The sequence below is a fragment of the Polyodon spathula genome, chromosome 1 (assembly GCF_017654505.1).
Source record: "Polyodon spathula isolate WHYD16114869_AA chromosome 1, ASM1765450v1, whole genome shotgun sequence".
Classification (NCBI taxonomy): domain Eukaryota; kingdom Metazoa; phylum Chordata; class Actinopteri; order Acipenseriformes; family Polyodontidae; genus Polyodon; species Polyodon spathula.
This window is the reverse complement of record NC_054534.1, coordinates 81,369,939-81,397,269: the sequence shown is the minus strand read 5'-3', so window position 1 is coordinate 81,397,269 and position 27,331 is coordinate 81,369,939. Positions and strand designations below refer to the sequence as shown.

The following is a 27,331-nucleotide window of genomic DNA, read 5'->3' as shown; positions in this document are numbered from 1 at the left end:
GATCATGGTCAATTAGGTAAAATGCCTTCTCTATCAAGACTTTTTATCAATATTAATGAATATCTCATGAAGTTACTGATAAATACTATAAAAAGTCAACTGGGATTCTGGGAGTAAATCTCTATTCGAAGAAATGTTTCTCTGTGGCAGGGCTAAGGCCCTGCATGTATAAATAGTATATTTTAGTTTTGTTTGTAATGAAACTTTGTTTAATTTCTCCATTTGTTGTTTTGTGCTTTGTCTACCAGATGGAAGCCTCATGACTGTGTGTGTGTGTTTTAATTGGAGCACTTGGTTGGTCCAAATCATTTTACAAAAGGGCGTTATAGATATACTAAGTGCCATGTACTTTTTCTTAGGAGAACTTAATTTCTTACCTGCGTAAATGGGTGCTTTTTTTAATATTTAGCTGTCTCTATCTGTCTGTCTGTCTGTGCTGCCTTCTCAGGATATCTTATAGGGCCATATCATTGCAACAGTGTCTTCTGGGTCAAAGCTTGTTACTGGCTGAATGCATGCCAGCTGGTTGGTTGTCACTAAAGAACTCTTTGATGGTGGTGAAGTGGTGGAGACAATTTCATCCTGCAGATGAAATGACCAAACAAGTCCTGTTCTTGTAAGAGATTTCTACAACCCAGTGTAATACCATGTGTCATCTTTAAAAATGAACTGCATTTTTATATAATGTGTTTCTTTCAAATTGGACATTTGAGACCTATATAACAAATGGGAGTGCACAGATTTATAGAGTTTATAGGATTATTTCACTGAGGCATTAACACTTCATTTTTTGTAAATCCAAAATAAAAAAAAAAAAATGTAATTGTTTTGATCCATTGAAAACAGTTTTATTTAGACATTAAAAATACTTGTTAATGTTTGGATAAATTGGATAGACATATTAGTGTTTACTATCAAGCCCTTATTTTTGTACCCTGAATAGCTTTTTGACAAAAACAATTCTTACATAAATTATGTATTAATTAATTGCAAATTGCAAGTCATGAAAGGGCACCACCATCCTGAGGGCTAATCCGTTAACGTAATTAATTAATGGAACTGATAATTACTTTCTGACAATAAGTGGAGTGTCATTTTTCAGGTAATCCACAGCTGTTTTCCTTTTTCCTTTTTTTTGCAATCACTTATTAGATTGTTTATATGGTTCTGTGGTTTTTTTTTTTTGGTTTTTTTTTTACAAAATATTAAATTGCTTCTGCCAAGTATTGGTAACTGAAGTAATATGCATCTCTTCTGAAAAAATGCTGAAACCTAGACCTTTATTCCAACACAATGATATTGCTGACAGATGCTGACTCATGCTTCAAAGTTTGCCCTGAGCACACTTTTCATTTTTAGTTACCAGCTGTTGTCCTCTCTGTTTCTGAGAAATATGCAACAAAAAACACCTGTGTACTGTGCAATATGTATTTCTGATCTTTAGATTCTTTAAATGTATTTTGTAAGCTTATTGAATTCACGATCAATGGAAGAAAATATATCACATTTTTTTATTTGACTTCATCTGACACACAAAATTGATCAAAATGGTGATGGATCTAAGTAACACAGTCCTTTTAAATACTTTGCATATCCTTAGACACAATTATCTAACCCTTGGCAGCATTTAGATCCCCCCCCCCCCCCCCCCCCCCCCCCCCCCCCAGCATGTAATATCTGTAGTTGGTTGGTTCAGCACCGTGGAGAGTGCCATTAAGGATCCTGCTTGCTCAGTTTCAACGGCACCCACAACTGAACATCTTAGTGGAACTGCACCCAAGTCTATAGCGCTTCGGTCTATGTTGAATCCTGTCTGCTCAGACTGCAGTGAAACAACCTAGATGCAAGGACACCCCCCCCCCCCCCTCCGAGACCCAGGTCCCACACTGTCACAGTACAGTTAAATAAACATAGGGCCCTTCATGATTCATAACTGTTTACTATGTTTGCTTGTTTAAAATATGTGGTAAATTTTGCCTGAACAAAACTAAAAGTAGGGTATCATTAATAAGTAAATAAATGTCACCAAGGGTCATGTATGGCTGTGTCCATCCCAAGTATGGTGTATGTTCCCTCTTTCTAGTTTGTTTGCTTAATGAAAATAAGAAATAATTCACTACTGTGGTTATACATTGAGAACAGAAAATAGTACACTGAGAACAAGTTTAATTACAAAGTTACACTTTCCACAATGCTACAAACAGTACAGCCCTTTATTTTGGTAACATTTCAAACCAGAAAAGGTTGTTTTTATCTTTGTAATACAGAAAATACATATTAACCTAAATTAAATGTTACATATCTGCATTAAAATGGAAGCTCTCAGCATTACAAAAACATAGAATTTACAACTTTAAAAAAAAAAATCTCTCTCTTTACCATTTATTTTTTATGGTCTGTAACAATGGAGGAAATCAGCACCACTGGGAAAGCATGTTTGCTTGTGTGTTCATTGTTATTTAACAATACCTTCAGTCTCTCTTAAAGAATGGGGTAGGTTTTTTTTCTAATTACATTTAGTACTGGCAACACATATTTACTGTATGTATTGGGCTGAGGACACAAGAGCATGTGCATTTTCAAAGTGTCTCGATTTAATTAAATACAATTTCATATTCATTACATTTTTCTAGACAGTTGTTGAAAATGGTTAACATTAGTTTCATTATTCAAACAACTCACGTATGAACATTTCGTGAATAGTGCTCATTGCATAGTATTACTGTAAATAGATCATATTTAATGATCTCTGTATATATGTATTTGTCAAAACAGTGAAAATACACAGGAGTAAACTAGAAAAAAAGCATTGCTAAAAACTTAGTAAACAATTTATTTCATTTTTTATTCTGTCACATTAATGCATTCTCACTAACGTTTAGGTGCAGTAAAACTGACGTTGCATGGGTTTCCATTTTACTATACACAAATGGTACACAGATTAAAAATACGCCAATATTCCAGTTCGTGCCTACTTTGTATTCTTTAAAGTATAGTACTGTATTTGAAACAATAATAATAATAATAATAATAATAATAATAATAATAAGATAATATTTCGACTATTACAGAGGAATTCAAAGCTAAGCTATTACAATTGCAGTGTTTCTAACAAACTGTTGATCAGCGCTGTATTTTTCAACATGCCAAGCAATATCGGACAAATTGGAAGAAAAACGTGTGAATAATGTATAGCAACACATAACTGTAATGCTCTGTGTGATAGCAGACGGTCGCAAACTGACTCCATATGTGTAAATGATGTTGCTTCTTTGTAAATGCATATTTATTTGATGATTTCTTTTTTTACTCAAATTGAAGGTGTGGAAATTTGGGCTAGGTCTTAAATTCGTGGGTTTCTTAAATTCGAAGTAATACGGTACTATAAGAGGCAAGGTATGGAGGAGCGTGACGTCACGGCAGAGTAAGACTTGAGTGACATTTCGATGTAACTTGCTGTTAGCATTAGAGAGGCGTGTGTCAGGAGAGCCCAGTAGTAAGCCAAAGGCATCAGAAAGAGGTAACCCTCGCACCGCAACACACAGAAAAAAAAGAATTATACCGAACCAGAGCGAAGCAATGTCTGTCGCGGGACTGAAGAAACAATTCCACAAAGCTACTCAGGTTTGTCAAAATACACCGCTGTTCTTACTGTACTTGTTTTGGTTGCGGTATGCAGAATATGCAGCAGGCATTAATGACTAGATCTGTTTCACTTTGATCTTGTACCTTGACATGCTACATACCAGTCACATACAGTATGTGCCATATCTGGTTGGATAATTAGTTGTGTTTTTATTATTATTATTATTATTATTATTATTATTATTATTATTATTATTATTATTATTATTATTATTATTACCTATTTATAGTTTATTTTGTTGCACGTTTTCCATGTCTTCATCTTGAGTTCTGTAACACATTTTTCGACGGTGTAGCAATGTAAGAATGGATGCCTTAGGATGTGGTGATGCACACTGGCATGTTTTCCAAGCGAATGGAAACATGTACTTCATATTACATGTCTCTTTACAGTATAGGACGGCATATTGCTACATCGCTGCAATTGTACCAATAATAATAGTGATAAGAACAGAGGGATTATAAATGTAAGTTGTGAGTCATCATGTTAAGGTATTTCGCAAAGACATGAATGTAAAATGTAAGATAGAGACGCGGTTTCTCATTGGTTCTTGTCGCTAACATCATCCCAGAAAAAAAAAACAAAACAAAAAAAAAAAACACTGCTGGTGTACCCTTCAGATGACATTCCATAGTAGATCGTTGGAATAAATGCTTCCTTATGATTACATTTTCCCCATTATTCTAAGTGAAAATAAACGCAGAGGCGCCGGGTATTTATAAACTGTAAATTAACACATGACTGATGCTTATTAATAACTCGTTGTAACCACTTTAGCCTTTGCTGGTTTAGCCTTTCTGTCGTTATCCTCCGACAGGTATTTAATTTCAGTAGGCTGCGGTTATTGCCCACGAACCCGCTTATATTGTTGTATCTGGGTTTTTGTTGTAAACGTATTTAATCTTAATTTGCAGTAAATGTTTTACAATTGCAGACGAAGCATTTTTGAACAAGTAGTATTTTGCACCGTCACTTGTTTAAATTCACAATTAGCAGATGCAATGCTATCTTCACCATACACGTCACACCTGAGTGACACATCTGAGGACTATATTATATGATTTGAAGTGGTGTTGCTGGATATAGTTTGACATATTTTTTGTTGTGTTTTCTTAATTATTAAAAACAAAAGCTGCATTCTGTATTGTTACATATCCTACAGATGATTGTTTTCTACAGCGTTCCCCTGTTACATGATTATTCTTTATTATTTAATAGTAGGCAGTGACAAACACCATGTTCTTTTGCAACAACAAGGAGAAAACATGTTTTTTAAGAACATGTCAAAAAAGCTAAAAAAACAAAACATAAATAATTTATACAGTATACCATATAATGGTAGACACTAGTTAATGGGTTAGCCATAAGCTCCTTTCACACTGGCATGAGGATCGGCTAGGTGATTTCACACTGCTTTTTGAAGCAGGGTTGACCTGGGTGACAGAAGCCTGTAGACTGGCCAGGGGCCTGTGGCCTTGCCTGTAAGCTGCCAAGAGCTGCGTTGTGCCTGCAGAGTGAAAAGAAGCGGTCAGCTGACAGCACACACTTCCGAGGACAATGTTTGTTTGTCTTTGCCGCTCCCCAGTCAGCACAGGGGTGGGCTGAGCTTAAAATACAATTGGATATTCAAAAATTCCAAAAACTGTGTCAATTGGCGACAACTAAATAATTTAAAAAGGCAGTGTGGAATCGCATAGCCGAAACAGTTAGCTGGGCATCAACCCCGACATTTTGTAAACTTTGATACCATTGAAAAAATTCCTTGCTATAACATAGTTTATAAGTAGGGCTTCTGGTTTTTGTTTTTATCCAAAAAAACACTTTTGACGCAACAAAAATGAAATCGGTGTATAGCCAGTAAACACAGAAAAACACTAGAAATGGTTACTGAATTCATGTTCACCATTTTCCCATCAAAAAAAAACAAAAAAACCTACTACTACGACAAAAAACAACCTTTCCCAGTACTGCTGGGTAATGCCCCTGATCATCACACAAAGCGCGTCTCATCAAAGCTCAGCATCCAGCCTAACATTTTATAATTATGTACAGAGGCTTTCACAGCGACCGCATTGCGCAGAAAAGACAGCATCTGAAATACTGGAACTGCTTGTCTGTGTGCGTCCGGTGTAAATGTACTTTAACCAAACTTTTACCATATGGAATATTTACCTATAAATGTATATATATATACCAATATGGCTTATATATATCTATTATAATCTATATATACTAATATAGATTGATATATATATATATATATATATATATATATATATCTATCCAAGAAACAGGGGTCATAAAGCTCAGAAAAAGACTAGAAAACAGATAAACCTCTCTTTTATCCATCGTTTGCAAGATTTTCAATGGCAGTCTGAAGTATTTTGTTTAGCGATATTTAGTTTTGGAGAAAGTGAGTATGTATTTTCAACAGAGTACTTGGGTACACTGGATTGTGTGAAACCGTTTCAAGGAATAAAATGTCAGTGGGCGCAAGCAAGTGCTGTTTGCGTATGAAGATCACAACCGGGAGTTTACCGTAACATACGACCTGTGTTCAGCATTTCAACAGCCAGTTAAGCAGGTAGAAAGCAAGTGTTCAAACAGTTTTATAATTAATTATATAACCAAGTCACTGTTGTGTGTGTTTGTCTGTGTGTCCAATGGAAAGACACTTCACTTTCAACAGTGAATACATTCAGTAAAGAAAGACTGCTTTACACACTCAAAATGGCAGGCTAACCAAATGTATGTACACTAAATCATAACATTCCCATTTATATATATATATTTTTATGAAAAGACACATAACTATTATTTAATTTTCATGAGAGAGTATTTTATTTATATTACAGTACTTAGTGCTGAAAGACACAAACTAATTATGCAATTTAAGGGAAACGTTGAGTTCAGTGACAGGTTTTAGATTGACGGATGCTGACGGTTTGAACGCTTGCTGTGAACAGACCTTAACCGAAAACAAGAATTTCATATAAAAAGCGAAAGCACCAAAAAAAAAAAAAGATTTACATAAAACTTGAAAATAGCTTAAAATAAGCACCCAAAAATAAAATTAATAAAAACCGAAAACAAACTTTAATTATAAAAAAAAAAAAAAAAAAAAAAAAAAAAACACTGGACAACAATTGTTTTTAGTTTCCTAATGTAGGAGTGGGGGTCTTTTAAATATGTCCCACGTTATTTAAAATTCAACAATAGCTTTCTGAAATAGCTAATCCTATCAGGACAGGTTTACCTTGTTTTGAGTGATTTTACTCTTATACTGCAGTTGACTTGGTTGAATAAACTCTGTGCTGGTTTTAGGGTTGGGCTGAAAAAGGAAAACCTACTGAATCTGTGCACCTGTTTGGCCATATTTTAGCTGTAGAAAGCAGCCACTGGAAATGTACCGACTGCTGTGCGATGAATTGTTGTTATTGGTCTCAATAGTTCAAAGTGTCTTGCAATAGAGGACATGTTGTTATCTGTTTTGTGATTTGTCAGGTCTTCAGGGGTCAGTGCACTAATATAGTGAATTCTCTCCATCTCTCACTGTTTCCTTAACCCATTGTCTCTTCTGAGTGGCTTTTTGACCCAGAAAGCAACCCAAAATATGCAACTTTTGACAAAGGGTATGTTGCCGATTCTAGTGAACAACCCCAAGACCGTTTCGAAGGCCTGTTTAGAATAGCTACTGAAAGGAACCCTTTTTATTGTAACTGGTTCAAAATGTATTTACTCATCCACAATGGGTGCACTCATTTTTCTTTATATCTGCTCTTAATTGGATAATTCTGATTTTAAGGCACTTCACTAAACCTATGTGATGTTCTTCTCCCTCCGCCCTTTTCTCCCTGAAATAAAATAACCACACACATATGATTAAATGTATCTGTCTGTATTATTATTATTAGTATTATTAGCAACAACTTATGAGTATCAATAATGCAGCAAAAAATAAATAAATAAACATGCATAAGCAAAAGGTAGCAAACACCATTAACACCGTTAATTAATTGCTTTGTTTCACCAGTTAGTAATAGAAGTCTTTCTGTAACTTGTGTCACATACAGTTGGATACATTATGTTGTTCATAATCCCCAGTTTCTTCCATAAAACAACCGACTGACTGTTTCTTTAGTTACAAAAAACAGTATCATCGACCACAAATGTAGGAAACACCCAGAACTTGGTCTTCTTTATCTGGAATGAGTACTGTACTCTATTTAAAAATCTGTATTGATTTCTAAAAGTATTACAGCAATCCTTCAAATATCGTTTAAAGTGTTTGACTTTGAAGAATAGTTTCATTCTCATACTTATTTTCAAATACTGATCATTAGACTTGCACAAATGCCTGTTGGATCATTTATTTAGTTTCTGATTAATAGGACATTCCAATATATTTAGTAGTGTTCCACTTTAATGATAAATTACAGGCTGCCATTCTTTTACAGTCACATATATATTTTACTACCCACAAAATAAGTACATGTTCACACAGTTACTGTTCCAATGAGAGTGACCAAAATGGATTTAGTATTTTTTTTTTTTTAATGAATACATTAAGTTATTTGGGAAATGCGGTTCCTGCAACAGAAGCTTAAACTGTTATTGAAGTGCCCATAGTGTGCTTTTGAAAGTGTAAATAAGTCTTTAAGACAATGTCGTCAGGTGTGTGGTGTGGAAACAAAAGCAATGTTCAAACAGTACTTCTCCCAATCGTCCATGTTGTATTTTAATAATAAATAACAGAAAGGGCCACCTCTCTACTAACGATGGTATCGGGGGATACGCAGCTGGCTTTCAAACCCAAAACAAACAAACAAAAAGAATTACATTCCACGTCCCGTGCTCGAAAGAGCGCTCTTCAAAAGTCGTGACGGTGGTGAGTGCTGGTGCTGAAGGGAGGGGAAGGAAGTGCTCATTGGTGTGGACTGGCTCCTTGTTCCTTCTCTGCAACACAACAAACAAACAAAGCTACGGCCTTCAGTTATGTTTTCAGTGCAAGGGGCTGTACTCGCGTAGCTTCATCCCCTCTGTTTTACCCGACTCCTCCCTGCAAATCGCATGGGAATCGTTTTGCGTACATGCAGCAACGCACTTCCTCCAAGATGTCTGACTTCCTGTTTCCACCCTCTGTCGAGTCGCCCTTTCTGGTCGGGAGGGAGATTTACAGCTTTGATTCTTTCTCTCTATCACATATCTCACCCCTCCAGAGTGATGCTGAAGGAACACTCGGCCAACTCTACATTCCCCAATGATCCCCCCTCCCTTGAAGAAAAAGTCAGCCTTTTGATGCTCCTTACCTGCACGATGTTTCACAGTGTAGTGGAAGGGTTGCAACACCAGGTACCACTGGTTATCCTGGCTATATTGTCCTTCATCGTTTGTAACCACCTGGACGAATATAATATTTGTGGGTATACACTGTGGAGGAAAGACAGGCAGGACAGAAGAGGTGGAGGGGTAGCGCTACACATAAGAAACGGTCTTGAAGCCTAAAATAATCTGTTATACAATGACATTAGAGATGCGTGTTGCAAAAGAGAAGCCATACTAATGGAGGATTTCAACTTCCCCCATACAAAATGGGAAAACCCGGTGGGTAGCATGATGGATGAAATTGATGTGCTTCTTAATGCAATTTGTCAAGGCACCGACTAGAGGGGAGGCATGCCTTGATTTAGTCTTTTCAAATATTCCATTACCACCGGACAATTCCTAACCAGGTGGCTGACCGCATGGTGGGGTGAAAAGGCGCCCACTGAGCTTCTATGTCCATAGCCTGTTTGGCAATGGGGAGGGTTTGTCTGCTCTTACCCTGCTGGGGATCGACCTTGCTCTTTATTGTTGTGGAGGGAGGCCGCCCATGGGGTACCGATGAGGTGTTGATCCATGGGGAGATGGGGTGAAGTGCTGAGGGGGCCCTGTCCATGGGCCCATTGGTCTGGATCAGTTGGGGGGAATAGCGGGAGTGGCGACCGAAGGAGGTATAGGCAGTGTGCCTTCATACCCTTCGGCCAATGGGACTGCCATATCCAGCATGGTGGGCCGATGTTGGGTGACCCGCGTCCGAGTGTCTGACCCCAGCAATTTCTCGAATTGCTCAATGGCAATCAACTCGGTTACCGTCTCCGCATTGTTGATGCTGGCGCGGAGCTACCAGGTCAAATGATCCACTAGCTGTCGCTGGTAGTCCCAGAACTAGCGATGGTGCTTCTCCTTTATAACAAAACAAAACTTTTTTTGACAAAACTTTCCAGTGTATGGTATTTATACCTTTGTAAACAAGTGTTGACTCCACTCCCATTTGTTTTACTTCTGTCCAATGATAGGGGTTTCCACTCTATCACTGAACCTTCCCTCTGCGGGGGAAAGGGAGGGGCTGCATACCACATTGTACCTAGCAGGGCACATCCATCTTGTCTTTCAGTTCCCCTCCCTCATCTCACACTATCTCTACTAATCCCTCACCCTCCCCTTAGTTCAGTTGTTTTCCACTTTATTAAACACAAATAACTTTGTTTAGGGTGCCTGTACTCTTAAAACCCAGTTTGAACCAGTCTGCTACTTTTGGCTTGGCTTCTAAAAGCATAAACCGCAGACATACAAATATTAAATATACGGTAAGCCTGTCTACTAATCATTTCCTGCGTTTGCAACCCACACTCAAACCTCTACATTGCTTGTATGTAACCTTCACTTTTTTGGCTTCACAACCAGACTTCTTGCTGGTCATAGCTATCAGCTGTTTGTTCTGCGTTCATGCCTCCACCCTGTTGTGAGCAAGCCGAGGGACACACAAAAGCTTACCCAAGCTAGATGCTTTGTCACTGCGATACCAAGGTTCTCCATGTTTTCCAACAGACAACAAGAAAATCTCTACTAATCTCCTGTCTTTTGATGTTTAGCTCAGACACCCATCTGTAACTTTGAGTCGTGTTAGGCTATGCAAAACTGCATGTACCTGGTTTTGCCAATAGGAAATGAAAGAACTCATGACTTGAACAATCCTTTATAGAACCTTAATATAAAAGCATATTAAAGCAACTGAATTAGTAAGCACATTAAAGCACTATAAAAACACATTCACACACAATTTAAACACAGTGATTAAAAACAACTTCACTATAAAAGACACACATACACATAATGTAAAACTTACAATTAATAACATAATTAATACCTCATCCGAAAGCCATCGCTACACGTCTATGGGGAAGTGTACTACCAACCTTACACAGCACCCTTTCTGGTCAGGAGGGAGATTTACAATGTCATTGTGTGCATTTGTACAAGACTGACTGGGTTTAAAATTTGGTGACGTTGGTGTTTTGTAACTGAACTCTAGCTCGTTAAGACCTCCCACACAGCATGACAGGCTGGACAAAATGTCAGTTTATCAGCCAAGATGATTATTCGTGTTTGGTTGTGTTGGAAATTAATTATATCCCGTGGTTACTTAAAGCCTGGCCATGCAACATTTGACAGGCTGCACAAAACGTGACAATAAGCGGGTTACTGAGATGATATTGAGGGTTAATATCTCAAAAGAGTGTGTGGTGAGTGGTTTTATAAAAAATAACTAACGGGTTGTGATGGTTGTTTTTAATGGATTTGATTTGCGTTGCTTAGTGTTTAAATACTGAGAAACCCCAAGCTTGTTGTATACTGCTTCAGTGCAATGGGATTGAAATGCAAACCCTATGTTTTTTTTTTTTTTTTTTTCTAATTGATGTGACAAGGTAGTGGCTGGAAGATGACTTGGAGACCGAAAAGTGCAGTATAAAGTGCCAGTGCGCACTTTAATAAACAAAACAAAAAGGTTTATACAAAATACAAACACGTAGACTGGGCATTTGCCTTCACAACTAACACAAAATGCAGGCTACAAAGCCACAGTGCTAACACAGTCACTAGCTCCTTGATCCTTTTATAGGATGTGGCTGCTCCCAAATAATGCAGATCATTCTATTAGGAACAGCCACAGTCTCACATGTTTTTGGAAGGGACAAGAATTAACCCCATCCCTGCCAACCACCACAAAAACACACAAAACACCAACACTATTTACAGGCAGAGGTCTCGCTAGATTGCTGTATGTGCAATTATTAGGACAGCCCCACAGTAGCAGGGCAGTGTAAATATATATTTATTTATCTTATATTATTGTATTTTTATAGAGAGCATGGACAGTATTTACTGTAAATAGACAGCTGATTAAAAAGAGTGGGGGACTGTACGTTACCATTACTGCCGCTAATGAGAAATTATGGGAACTAAATTATTTTTCTGTGCGAGGTCTGTCTGTAAAAAAAAAAAAAAAATCTGACAAAAAAATATGTATGTAGTTAAAACATGATGTATGCTTTGCTATTACTGATATACATCTGTTTGAGTTGTTTTATTAATGTGTATCTGTAATAACGACATTTATGAAAACAAATACGAAAAAATTATAAAAAAATAAAATGCAGTCCCTTTTTCTGCCTTCCAGAGCGTCTTTTTAGTCAAAATAATTTTCCATGTAATCCAAATATGTATTCATAATTTATAGGCAACTTTTAAAATATGGTTCCGGCTAGGAGTACCACATACACACACTGAATACGTCATTGGAAAGCCATGAGTCTGTACTTTTAAACAAGCAATGAACTAGGTAGGTGGCTTTAACAATGCCTGAGTAATATGTGCATTACCTTCAGAGTTTTAAGAGTTTAAGTGAAAGTCACTGCTTGCAAAACAACACCAAGATACAATTAATATTGTTTTTTTTTTTTTTTTTCAAAACTGTTTAGTTACTGCAGTGTACTGAGTTTCTATAATGCTTAAAGATAGTGGCCGAGAATCTCGAATGAGAGAATAAAGTCTTGCGGCACTTAACATATCCAGCACTACTTCTATTTATTTATTTATTTATTTTAACCAGAACTACTCAGAATGTGGCTCATAGTGCATGCGTCACTGACACCCACTTCCTTAGAGATTGTTGTAGCGTTTCAGGATTTCTAAATTGGGTGAAAAACAAAGTAGCTTGGTGTCTTAAATACCTCTGTGGGATTTTCCCACACTGAAAGTTGCAGATATGCAGAAGCAACTTGGAAAATGTGCTATTCACACAAGCCCGCGCTGAAATTCAAGCCCTGCTTTTGTTTGTGCTATTATGCTTAACTGGAACTTATCGTCTGATTTTTCCTTAAACGTATCACCTAATATGGACAGTTGAATTATAGGTTTATCTTAATGTCCCCTCTCAATAATGTGATAGCGCTGCACTTGAAAGAACCAAAGTCTGTGTAACTAGTATAGTGACACCTGTACTCCTGGTCAGACCCACTGTCACGTTAAAACACTACACAGTTTCCACAGAACTGCTATAAATAATAACTGGATAATACCAACGGATGTACGTGGTCTTTTTATTGAAGTCTTTTGATTCTCTTCCTCATTCAAGTACTGTCAGTTGTAGTCTCCAAATCGGTCTTTACCATCCCCCTCTGTCTCCCATCGACTGGATACAGAGTTTAGATGTCGGTGTCTCCTCAGCTGGGTCTCACAGCCACCGTTTTTTGTTTTTAAAAGAAGGAAAAAGCAATCAATCTGAAGGTTGGCTCGCCAATGAAGTTGGATTAAAGATGAATTAGGTGTCCATGAGTGTAAGTTTGAATAAAGAAATATAAGAGTCTTGTTGGTTTCAGCAAAATGGTTACATTTTTATTGGAAGTAGCAGTGTTGCCTCAAGCACAAGTCCAGAGGCGTTCAAAAATCTAAAAAGGTACAGTACATCATATATATTTTTGGTTACTTAAGGTATGTTCTCTCCTTCGTGCCACCAATTGATGAGGGACAGCACTCCATTAGGCGCCTCCCTCACCCTCCCCTTAGTTCAGTTGTTTTCCACTTTATTAAACACAAATAACTTTGTTTAGGGTGCCTGTACTCTTAAAACCCAGTTTGAACCAGTCTGCTACTTTTGGCTTGGCTTCTAAAAGCATAAACCGCAGACATACAAATATTAAATATACGGTAAGCCTGTCTACTAATCATTTCCTGCGTTTGCAACCCACACTCAAACCTCTACATTGCTTGTATGTAACCTTCACTTTTTTGGCTTCACAACCAGACTTCTTGCTGGTCATAGCTATCAGCTGTTTGTTCTGCGTTCATGCCTCCACCCTGTTGTGAGCAAGCCGAGGGACACACAAAAGCTTACCCAAGCTAGATGCTTTGTCACTGCGCTACCAAAGTTCTCCATGTTTTCCAGCAGACAACAAGAAAATGGTAGTGTGTGGCATTCAGCAGGAGTAGTTACTGCAAGTTCACCCCCTCTAAGAAATGCAGGGAACTCTTGTTGTCTATGATACCAACAAAGATAATGAAACCCAGAGTAGACCCCAAGAGCAAACGGACCACATTATAGAATCTGATGGAAAGAAGAGTAGATGAAACACAAATGTGCTCACGGAAGATCTCAAAACCATTTAATGACAGAACATTTTTCTCAAATTGATTTCTCAAAAAAAAATTTTTGCATTGGCATTTTGCCTCAAATGTCTATTAGATGAAGCAGCAGCTGAGCCCCTGCGCTGCAATAAAGTTCAGAGATATTTTATAATTCTAAAACACTGTTGACGTAGTCTCATTACATTGTATATCTTTCTCACATGACATGCACATAACAGTCAACAGCAATTGTTAGGATGGTGGCCAAACATCTGTTCCATAAAGCTGTCATCTGTAAGCCAGTAGAGAATATGACTAACCACTAAAAAATACAACAAACTCAATACAACTCAGTTGCTTTAAATTTGTAGATCTCCATCTATTAGGACCATTTTATTGGTAGCATTAATGTTCAGGGTTTTCCAAACTATAACAACTTTAAAATAAATTGCCATTTCAATTCACAACTGCACAGGGTTAGATCTGTTCACGAATAAAGTGTTTGTCCTAGCTGCTTCATAATTAGAGTGGCAGAGCAGTATTAAGGAAGGCCTGCAGTGAAACATATAGCCCTGTCTGTACCTATTCTGTGATAGCAGGTCCTCCATATCTTCTAGTGCTGTTAATCCTACATAAATCACAGTACACTGCCAGCAGCGAACACAATAGTGGACTTTAGTCTGCAGTCTGTCAGTTTTACTTGGACACTAAATATGTTACAAGATAATAACAAATGAGTTGTGAACTTCCTAAAATGTGTTAGGCTTAGCTTTCAGCTAAGAATCAATAATGCTGGATATTGGCAGTCGCACATTCTGCTTCCTATTCTGCAGTTGTATTTCACTGTTACTCAGCATTAGCATGCAGTGAATATTAAAGGCAGTTTGTTTTAGAGACTGTGTGCCACGTGGTAGCCTTGTAGCTTTCACTGTGGAGGGGGCTGGGGCAGTAACAAGGCAACAAATAAGTTATGCAATTAACAGATAGCAAACCGATAATTAAATGATAAGCCTTACACGTTTTTCTGCTGTTCCAAGTGTTCAGAATTCCCCAAGAAACTGTTGTTCAGCTAAATAAGAAACTTGACAGAACCTTTACGTTTACGTTGAAGACCAACTGAAACCAGCTACTTGCTTTTCCGTCAGCATTCTGAAGTGTGTCTGGGAATCAGGCTTGCAATGCTCCTCAGTGAAAAGAGGGCTATTGAAACCCAGTTATGGGGTATTTACCTCACAGTAAAAACCATTTAATTATGTTTCCTTGTCGTCGGTGGTACATTTCTTTTAAAACCATATGCAGAGCTTTGTTTGCTGTAATTTGGAATAAAAAGGGAAGTGTACCTTTGCATACTGTACTGTTTCAAGAAGAATATATAACTGCCTATAAAGGAATCAGACATTTATTACAGCAGGCTGTTATTTCTTTATTTCTTTATTGCATTTATGTAGCGCTTTTTATATGAAAGTATCGCATGGCACTGTACAGTACATAGCAGAAAAAAAGAACAAATCACAATTTTTATAGCATGTCGTACATACAATTGCCACAATCAGACCATTTAAATAACAGATTTAAATAACAGTAGTACACATAATACAAAAGTAGCATTTTTAAAGTTACATTAAAACCCGCTAAGATAAGAAAGCCTTTTTATAAAAGTGCATTTTTAGTCTTGACTTAAACTGTAATGGTCCCAGCTTCCCAGTTTTTATTGATGACTCTGCTGCTGCCAAATTAGTGAAGTATTCACTCAGTGTGTTCTGTGCTGTTCTCTGGGGCAGCTCTTGTCAGTGGATCTATTACTTGAATTCTGGCACAAATCCACCTGATCCAGCTTGAAAGACACACAACTGCTTGTTTTCTAAATTCCTGTGAGTAAACATGGTTGCCTCAGGAGGTCCCAAACAAGTGTCACCAGAGCACAAAATAGCTTAATTCTATATCCCTTCACCTTGTCTAGCCCACAGAGCTACATTATCTGTGAAAACAGAAACGACACAGCACTGCCTGGTACACAAGCAGCAGTTGGGAGAAGGAATTCACATTTACTGGCCAATTCAGGATTTATTCTGAAAGTACATTTCATTTTGCATAGAGGTGACGGTTAAAGTGAAACGAAATAATTGATTGTGATCTTTGATTACTTTTTGTAAATTTCCAGACTTTTTCTATCCACTGTGTTTTACTGTGGTTTATGACACTTTGCTATGCTTATACCATATATATATATATATATATATATATATATATATATATATATATATATATATATATATATATATAATAAATTAGGGGGACATTCATTTAAATTTCTTTCATGGGGGATCAAGAGGGTACCCTTTTGTCGTTCAAAAATGATTCTGCAAGTGCACATAATGTCATGTAGTATTTTGTTTCATGGGATCAAGAGGGTATTTTGTCGTTCAAAAATGTTCTGCAGTGCCAATGTTGTAGTATTTTGTACACAATTTTACCGTCATACCCAGTACTACTGCAGTGCCCCAAATAAAGCATTATACTGCAGTGCATATTTGTGGAAGGCTTCAGCCGCAGTGCCTAGCCAGTTAATAGCATATTAAAGCCAGCTGTGGTGTTTGTTTATATATTGTGGGCACGTCTCCCACTATGACTATGGCTGGAGGACAGCAGAGCTCATTTTCCATGGGTCATTATATATAAATTAGTTTTGGTCATTAAAGCCAACCAACCTACTGGAATTGACAAAAGAGATAAAGGCAATAGGCTTTGTGTGGCAACATTTACTTTTTTGTGTGTTTTTTTTTTTCAGTAGTACTATATAAAGGGTACAGATAGTTTTGCACAGACTGGCATGATACTTGTGTGGAGACAGTATAGCACAGATAGAATAGTATGCAGTGGGTGTTGATTTAACAGAAAACCATTACTGCTTTTAACTACCCACATCCAAGTTATTTTTAGAAAAACTCTTTTGGTTGTAGTGTTTGTGTATTAACCTTCCTAGGAGGTTAATAGAAGTAGTAGCCTAAATCTTTAATATATGCGTCTGACTGTTTCATGGTACTGATTTTGGTTTAATTTTATTTTTACAGCTGGGGCGGGGGAAATACTGCCCTATTTGTTTTAAATTGTTGACCTCTATTTAAATGTAATAAACAACCAAGTGACATTTCTCTTCTGACAGCTTGATTATAACACTTCTCTTAACTGTCAGCAAGTATTGATTATATAACAACAACAGCAACTTTGAATATTTTTAGCGCCTTATCATATGCAGACCTGCACATCTCACGGTGTTTTACACAGTTAAAAAATAAAATAAAAAAATAATACAGTATCTAAAAAAGAAATAAACAAACCAATCATAAAATCAGGACACAAACACAAAAACAGATTTGGCTATACAGGTTCTCAAGGGCCTTAAACAAACGTGAGACTGAATAGATATGTCTTAGACCTTTTTTAAAGACAAAGTAGTTCAGTAAGGTTTTGTGACAGAGATCGAATGATTCTTGGTGTTAGATTTCCTTCCCGACCTGTGAGGGCGCTGTGTAAAGGGAACAGAGTACCATGGACTGGATGGCCCGACAATTCATTCCCAGGCTTTGGTGGAAGTCAGACATCTAGAAAGGGGGCGGAGTTACTGTACACTAAATCATTGACCCAGAATGGAAACGGTGTGGCATCTGTGGATTGAGTGAGCGATAAGTCAGAAGAAGTAGTTTAAAAGAGATTTGATACTTGATAGGAAGTCAATGAGTTTTAGCCAGGACTGGTGTAATGTGGTGGTACTTTTATCGTAGCAGTCAGTCTACCAATTGCTTTAGATTGAAGGCCTGCAGATTGGGAGTTACAATAGTCAAGCCTAGAGGTTACAAATGCATGGATCAAAATCTCGGCATCAGTGAGAGAGAGAAAACTTAGAACTTTGGCAATCTTCCGTTAATGGAAAAATTAGGATTTGACAATAGAAGAAATACGTTCCTAAAAAGATATTGTGGCATGTAAGTGTACTCCAAGGTTCTGTATAGAAGCTGAAGGCCAGGGCTTGAAATTAACCATGGCCAGTGGATGGAAAAATCCACCGTCCAATATCTTTCTGGAGGTCGACAACGACAAAAGAAAACGTAAAAAAAAAAAAAGCAACATTTATGAGCAGTCTCAACAGGGTCTGAAACTATCTGCCTCTCTGAAGATATAGATTCTGAGATGTGTTGGGCATCTGCCCTCTCCACAGACTGCCCTTTCTGGCAGAATCATACATATACTAGCTTCTCTTCTATGACAGCTCTATCAGTCGAACCATCTGACATCACTGACAGGAGTTTTGCACCTTTTATTCTCTTGCAGCTGCCTTCTTTCTACCTCAGCAATGTAGTCTATAAATACTCTTTCTTGTTTGTCATTCCTAGATTTAGCCCGGTCTGTTCGTCAACCCTATATTAAAAATTATTTAAATAATTTTAAAAAATTATCTTTTCTGTTGTCACTAAGCATTTACTTATTATTTTTTTTCAAGCTTTAAAACAAGTCAGTTCAAGATACAATTGATTCCAGTAAATAGTAAATTCACCAAAATTTATCTGAAATACCAAATAAGAGTTTACTTTATTTAATGTGGTTGCATTATACACTGAAGAAAAATATAAACGCACCATATAACGTGTTGGTCCATTGTTTCATGAGCTGAAGTAAAAGATCCCAGAAATTTTCCAAACGCACAAGCTTATTTCTCTCATATTTTGTGCACAAATGTGTTTACATCCCTGTTAGTGAGCATTTCTCCTTTGTTAAGATAATCAATCCACCAGACTGGTGGGACATATCAAGAAGCTGATTAAACAGCATGATCATTACACAGGTGCACCTTGTGCTGGGGACAATAAAAGGCCACTCTAAAATGTGCAGTTTTGTCACACAACACAATGCCACAGATGCCTCAAGTTTTGAGGGAACGTGCAATTGGCATGCTGACTGCAGGAATGTCCACCAGAGCTGTTGCCAGAGACGTCGTTTTAGAGAATTTGGTAGTACGTCCAACTGGCCTCACAACCACAGACCACGTGTAACCACGCCAGCCCAGGACCTCCACATCCGGCTTCTTCATCTGCGGGATCATCTGAGGCCAGCCACCTGGACAGCTGATGAAACTGTGGGTTTGCACAACCAAAGAATTTCTGCACAAACTGTCAGAAACCGTTCTCAGGGAAGCTCATCAGCATGCTCATTGTCCTCACTAGGATCTTGACCTGACTGCAGTTCGGCATCGTAACCGACTTCAGTGGGCAAATGCTAACCTTCGATGGCCGCTGGCATGCTGGATAGTGTGCTCTTCATAGATGAATCCTGGTTTCAGCTGTGCCGGGCAGATGGCAGACAGTGTGTATGGCGTTGTTTGCTGATGTCAATGTTGTGAACAGAGTGCTCCATGGTGGCGGTGGGGTTATGGTGTACGACAGCGTATTCTAGTTCCCGCCAATGTCCAGCAACTTCGCACAGCCATTGAAGAGGAGTGGGACAACATTCCACAGGCCACAATCAACAGCCTGATCAACTCTATGCGAAGGAGATGTGTCGCACCATGGAAAATGTTGGTCACACCAGATACTGACTGGTTTTCTGATCCATGCCCCTGCTCTTTTTTTTGTTTTTAAGGTGGGTAACAATCCATACAATATAGGTCAAGTGAAATAATTTCCTAATAAATGATTTTACACAGTACTTTATACACTGTATATCTTCAGGAGAAGATAGTGTTTGAAAACTATGTAATATACTATATAATATGTTTTTTTTATTTTTTTTATTCACAAAACATTAGAAACAAAACATCAACAACAACAATAAATATTTCAACAATGCAAGTTGTTCAGATCAGTATGTAGGGAGACCATCGATGCATATTTAAAAGTAAAAAAATAAAACATTTTACATGTATAAATTAATTAGCGATATACTTTTAATAAATACAATAATGTTTTCACTGTACAACCCAAAAACTAAATGTTGTAGACCCCTATTATAATATAATTAATACTTAATTCCATACAAACAATTTTATTCATTAATTTATTTATTAGTTTATCTAACATGTCTAAATGATCTAGACAAGATTCAGAACTGGGCAGACACATGGCAAATGACATTTAATAGAGAAAACTTTAAGGTACTGCATGCAGGAAATAAAAATGTGCATTATAAATATCATATGGGAGGTACTGAAATTGGAGAAGGAATCTATGAAAAAGACCTAGGAGTTTTTTGACTCAGAAATCATCTAGACAGTGTGGTTAAGCTATAAAAAAGGACAACAAGATGCTTGGATACATTGTATAAAGTGTTGAATTTAAATCAAGGGAAGTAATGTTAAAACTGTACAATGCATTAGTAAGACCTCATCTTGAATATTGTGTGCAGTTCTGGTCACCTTGCTACAAAAAGGATATTGCTGCTCTAGAAAGAGTGCAAAGAAGAGCGACCAGAATTATTCCGGGTTTAAAAGGCATGTCATATGCATACAGGCTAAAAGAATTGAATCTATTCAGTCTTGAACAAAGAAGACTACGTGGCGACATAATTCAAGCATTCAAAATTCTAAAAGGTATTGATGTTGTCGACAACAACAACCTAAGGGACTTTTTCGACCTGAAAAAAGAAACAAGGACCAGGGGTCACAAATGGAGATTAGACAAAGGGGCATTCAGAATAGAAAATAGGAGGCACTTTTTTACACAGAGAATCCTGAGGGTCTGGAATCAACTCCCCAGTAATGTTGTTGAAGCTGACATCCTGGGATCCTTCAAGAAGCTGCTTGATGAGACTCTGGGATCAATAATCTACTAACAACCTAATGAGCAAGATGGACTGAATGGCCTCCTCTCGTTTGTGAACTTTCTTATGTTCTTATGTTCTTATGACACATTTGAGTCATAATTGGCCTTAATTTTTTGTTTTCAACACAAAGTTACACACACTAAAAAATCGAGACGTTACAGTCTGGACAGTATGAGCTTGTCATTACGTTACTCTGGACAGTATGAGCTTGTCAGTACGTTGCAGTCTGGACAGTATCAGCTTGTCAGTAGCCTAAAATTCATTCACAAGGCTGATAATTATTTTCTGCAGTTACCCAAAAAAATGTATAACATGAACAATGATTCAAATGCTTGCTAAACTTTATTATTTATTTGTTTTTTTGTTATAAAATATAATAAAATAGAATGAGTGTAAATTACAGATTGGAAAGGTTCTAACAGAAAGTATGGCCATAAAGAATAAGAATACTGTACCTAAATGAGTGTGAGTCATACAAATATAATGCAACAATACAAGAAAACCCTGGTGTTTGTTTGTTTTCATTTGGTAGATCTGTAGAACTAATATGATTACACTTATATACAATACAGTTTTTTTGCTGCTGCTGTTTTTTATTTATTTATTTTTCCCCTCCTACCTCGTCTCTTCCCATCTCGCTTGCTAAACTGTCCTGAGGATCACAACTTTCGGGTTCACTATCTTGGTCGGCAAATAGAAGAGCAACAACCTGCAATGCAGTTTATTTTCTTGCCATTCTAAAAATAAAAAAAATAAACAAGGAGTAATTCAAGACATAAACAGACAACACTGCCAGGACGATTTTATTTTCTTCAGCGAAAATATTTTTCAGCATTTTCACCAACTTTTTCTGAACTGTTTTTTGTGGGTATCGTTTTTGTTTAAACTGATTACGGAGAGAAAGGCAGTACAGCCCAAGACGTCTTTTGAGGGGGTGTGTTTCAAAAAGTTTCCTGCGACACTCAATCTGACAAGCTGCCTGCTGTGCCCTTCACACAGAGACACTGAAAACTTGTGCTGGATAATCTTTTCCACACATATTTAAATAATATTTAAATAATTTTTGTAAATTAATCAGAAAAACACATGTAAACATTACTTCAACTAGTAAAGCAGTTAAAAGTTCTCATTAACAGCGATTTACATCTAAAAAATGACATACGATAATATTTATACAATCTTAATAGATGCTGTTTATAAAAATCAATTTAGATTTAAATAAGTAAATAAACCTCTTAAATTCTTAAAAAACGAGAGAGAGAGAGATGCCGGGTGTCCTCGATAGGTCAGCCAGGGTGTCCTCGGCTCACCGCGCACCAGCGACCCCTGAAGGCCGGGCGCCTGTGGGCTTGACTATAAGCAGCCCAGTACTGCGTTGTCCACCAGCGCTGTAGCTCTGAGGTGGCTACATGGTTAGTATTCAGTGTTAAAGGAAAAGAAGTGGTCGGCTGACGGCACAGTCTTCGGGGGACAGTGTGTGTTTGTCTTCGCCCTCCCGAGTCAGCGCGGGGGTGGTAGCTGTACGTTGGGCATAAAAATAATTGTATATTCTAAATTGGGAGAAAATAATAAAAATAATTGGTGACTACTTAAAAAAACATAATATTATGTACCCACCACAAACCAAATTAACCCGCGTTTGGCTGGTGGGTGGGTGTTAATTTCGATCCACGCTGAAGACTGCAGTAGATAGTTACCATAACTAATCTGAAAAGAAGTGAAGGATTTCAATTGTGTTTTAGACCAATAAGCAAAAGTTCAGTTTTACTGGCATTTAGCTGTAAAAAAATTAGCAGACGTGCGAGTCAGTCAGATTGGGGAAACAGGCTTATGTCCCCCACCAGAAGGATACATTTACCTGTTCCCCTGTCATGGTGTGAGGTATCATAGCAAATGGCTATACAAATATGTTTCTTTAGTATAGTGCTCTTCGTGGATAAGCATGATTTCTTTTCTTTAACCAGTGACATATAACAGTGCTAGTGATGTTAAATTGATTTCCTTTTCCGGTCATTACAGTAGACCAAAGGTGCACAACATACAGTCCACGGGCCCTGACACGGCCAGCTTACTTCTTTAATAAGGACTTTTATATTATAAATGAAAAACGGCCCACCACTCACTGGAAACAAGTAGCGTTCGAAAGAGAGAACCCACACGTGACTCACACCCAGTCTACTAACAGTGAGTGTGAGTGGAAGACGCTTCAAAATGTCTGATATCATGTTAGCCAATATAATTACAGTATAACTTGACAGACAGAGGTGATTAAAGTTTAGAAGTGCTTGGAATATACACAAGCCCAGCCCATTTGGGTGGGATCCTGTCATGTTAGCCAATAATAATACAGTACAGTAGATCTTGAAAAGCATGACGTAAGTTCTGAAACAGGAGCCAGCTGGTTGCTAAACAGAAGACAGAGATGGTTGTTGCTCTGCGATTATTTTCGTGGTAAAATATTTTTATACTTTCACAAAATTACGGTAGGCTGCCTCTGTAGTTTCTGAAAACATGTCTCTGTCAAAGCCATGTAAAAAAAGAAAAAATTATCTTGAACACAGAAAATTTAACCCAGAGTGGACAGATTTTTTTTTTTTTGCTAAGTTCAAACCCGGTGTCCATACGTGCCTCATTTGCCTTGAATGCGTCGCAGTTGCCAAAGAATACAATATAAGGCACCATTATAAAACAAAATATCCCAAATACAAAGAATTGCTGGAAGAAGTCTCAAAATACAGCTACAGGGGCAGCATGGTGTTTTTGAACAGAAAAAGAAGGAAACTGAAGCTGTTACAATATCAAGTTTCAATATTGCGCAGCTAATTGCAAAATCATCACATCCCTTTACCGATGGGGAATTTGTAAACGACTGCCTGATGCAAATATGTGATGCTGTTTGCAAATAAAATAAAGATTCCTTTAAGAACGTTTGTCTTTCCAGAATGACTGTGCAGAGATGCATGGCAGACATGTCTGGAAATAGCTATGATCAGCTAAAAAGAAAATGTAAAACTATTGTGTATTTCTCTGCTGCTCTTGATTAAAACACTTTTAATTTTCATTTGTGGAGTGACAGAAACATTTGAAGAAACTAGAGCTGGCATCTCCAGTTTCTCTGCATGGCAGAACCACTGGATCTGACATTGTTAATGCTTTTAAGAAAGCTGTTGAAGATTTACATTTGCAGTGGGATAAATTGGTGGGGGTGACAAACAGACATACATTTTTTCTTCAATTGTATTTGAAATAACTGTGTATAAACTAATCGTAATTTAAACATTCAAACAACTGAAAACATGTTGTCATGTGACTAAAATGGTAAAAAAAAGACATCAAAAAGAATTTAAACAGATTTTGAAACACATAATCCATAAAATTGCTTATTTTATTTTTGAATGTTGTTAACACAACATAGGACATTACTCAGCTGTTAACTTCCGTGATCACACTGATATAGTTTTGCACGGTACTCTAAAAATATACAATATCAATACTGGTAAAATGTAATGTAATTTTAATGTTTCCGACCAGGACAAAAAATCTGGGCTGAAAACTGGCAATCCCATTTTTCCTGAGACGCCTGGTAACCCTAACTCGGCAGCACTCAGTAAGTCTATAACACCATAGAAAAAAATCTCACCTGCGTATTTTCAGATCTCCTTATTCTTGATGTTATCCGAAGGTGACTGGCTTCTCTTGTAATTACTCTGTGAAAACCAAGTCATTACAAGTGAGTTCATCGGCGTGACTAGGTACCACTGTAAAATGACTAGCACTTACGTAAAAATGCATAGTTAATTTACATTTATTTAAAACACATACTTTTTTTTATGTGTGCTGATTGGACCAAATGAATACTTACTACATGCGTTTTTGACCCAGATGGCCTTCCTTATGTTCAGCACATCACAAGATGAATATAAAAGGGGGGGGGGGGGAATTCCACAACCGTGGGTTGCGTGTGGGAGGGTTCATGGTTACCAAGGGTTCCCAACGTAGTTCGTCTCAATCCAGGTAAAAGTTCCAGGCAGTGCTGGTGAAATATTTGTACAGACTGGAACACTTGTTAGCCAATAAGATGCTCTCTCTTTACTTGCCATTTTGTAGGATACAGTTGAAAATTGCTATGCATGTGTGTACAGGATAGCCTTCTGAATGAAATCTCAGCGGACTTGACCGGTATAAACAAATGTAGAATAGGTTAATCAATACATCTACAAATAAATAAATAAATGTGTTTATTTATGCACATTGTCAGTCTCAAATGACTTGAATCTATTAACTTTAAAGCTTCAAGGAAAATTAGCTGAAAATAAAACTTGTCATATTTATTAAATAATGATTCTAAAAATCAATGACATTGAAAAAAAAAATCCAGTTTCTAGCTCCCTGATCCAGTTTGCACCACCTAATTTTATAATATACCATATTGGTTATATAACGAATTGCTATCCTGTGACCTTTCTGATTCCTTCCAGGACAACAGGATCAATACCTTTTCAGTTTTTTTAATTAATGCTGTGGAATGCTTATACACTGCTGGCTGTGGCTGAACTTTAAGTCTAATGACATTGGTGTCATGGTTATGCTGTTGGTAGATGGTGTATGTGCATGGTAATCAACTCCCATGCAGTAATGGTTGCTATGCTCCTGGCCTCTCATGAGACCCTGTTTTATTTTATTAATGGTTAGTTGCCGCAAGTAAAAATCTCAAACACTAAATGAAGTGAAGCCTCATAGCTACAATCTGCAGAAAGCAACAGTACCTTCGATCCCCCCAGCCAAGGAGATTAATCAATTGAGTATGTCTTTGCTTTTGAACAAGCTGCCTCATCAGTTCGATGTTTCCATGAAACCTTTTTAAATTATATATATATATATATATATATATAGATATATATTATCTATATGTATATATATAATATATATATATATAATAAGTATATTCGATATAAATACACATTGCTCTAAATACTATGGACTATGTATTCATTTACATCACGAGTAAAAGTGCTCAGCCGACGCAATAACAAACAGCCACTTCTGCATGAAGGTTTCACTTCTGCAAGGAACATTTCTGTTTAGTCATATTTTTGTTACTTGAGACACACCATGAGCCAGATTGCAGCAGGGATGTAGAAACATTTGCTCTAATCAACATTTGGGCCGATGGTTCAATCCAGAGAAGCTTGGATGGAAGCGTCAGTAACAAGCTGCTTCCAGGGCATTGAAACGTGCATTGTTTACTTGTGTCTGTCATCCAGGTCAACCCTGCTTTATCAAAAGCAGTTTGAAATCCTGCTGGGGAAACCTTGCTATATAGAATCACAGACTGCATGATAACAGCCCCATTTTGCCTACTGCAGTAATTTTAATCTGGTTTTACATGTGCATGCTTTGTAAAGCACTTGAAAGGCTTTGGTTTAATTCTACTCTTATGTTCACTGAATAGACATTTTTTACAGACTTTACACATATACCTGCAAGTACACGGTATGTTCAGACTAAATAAACAACCTCCCACCAGCCAGCTTGGGAGTCAGAGAGTATGGCTACTTTAACAATCTAAAGTTTAAATCTGCAGGGCAAAATAACAGAGACCCTTTTGAGACTATTTCTAACATCTCAAACTGGCTGCCAGTCATTTTGCGCCACACACACACAATATGAATGCTAAAAAGCCTCCCACCCACTTTGCCACTTGACTGTTCCTTGTAAACCCACACACCCAAGTCCTAAGTGTGTTTAGAATTGAAATCGGTTGAGTTTTATTGATCATTCCCTTCCAGTGCCAAGTGTTACTTGGCTGATGGATAGGGCAGTTTTGCTAAGTGCCGTTTGGCAGCAGTGCGTGGAATGGTTTTACATGCACGTCTATTGCAGGGCCACTTAATCTATGTTCATTTACTATTCATAGCACTATTTAAAAAATATATATATACACAAATGTAGTAGTTGAAATAGCCAATTGTATTTTAGGCTCAACTCACTGCTACCACCTGTAAACGCACTGACTCGGGAATGGCAAAGACGAACACACGCTGTCCTCTGAAACGTGTGCCGTCAGTTTACAGCTTCTTTTTACTCTGCAGTCCTGCCATGCAGCCAACCCAGAGCTACATTGTTGGAGGATAACACAGCTCTGGGAAGCTTACTTGCAAGCCCGCAGGCGCCTGGCCAGTCTACAGGGGTCGCTGGTGTGCGGTGAGCTGAGGACACCCTGGCCCCCCGGGCGGCGCTCCTAGGAACTCCTAGGAACTCCCATCAACAGTCGACAGTGGAATAGTCTAGACTCGAACCGGCGACCTCCAGGCTATAGGGCACATTCTGCACTCCACATGGAGCACCTTTATCGGATGCCCCTTCATAGCACTATGAAGACATTCAAGAACATTAAATTATGATGTACTGTATCTGGCCATTACA

General features: G+C 37.6%; 1 protein-coding gene across 2 annotated transcripts in view; it reads left to right on the top strand.

The window, feature by feature from the left end:
• The first annotated feature begins 3,452 nt into the window (after nucleotides 1-3,452).
• The window catches only part of LOC121323101 (endophilin-A1-like), an 80,603-nt gene continuing 56,724 nt past the window's right edge, over nucleotides 3,453-27,331 (top strand). For both annotated transcript variants that reach the window (XM_041263895.1, XM_041263885.1), the window contains exon 1: nucleotides 3,453-3,624. In XM_041263895.1, coding sequence (XP_041119829.1) covers nucleotides 3,580-3,624 — 45 coding nt within the window. In that variant the 5' untranslated portion in view covers nucleotides 3,453-3,579. The remainder of the gene's footprint in view (nucleotides 3,625-27,331) is intronic.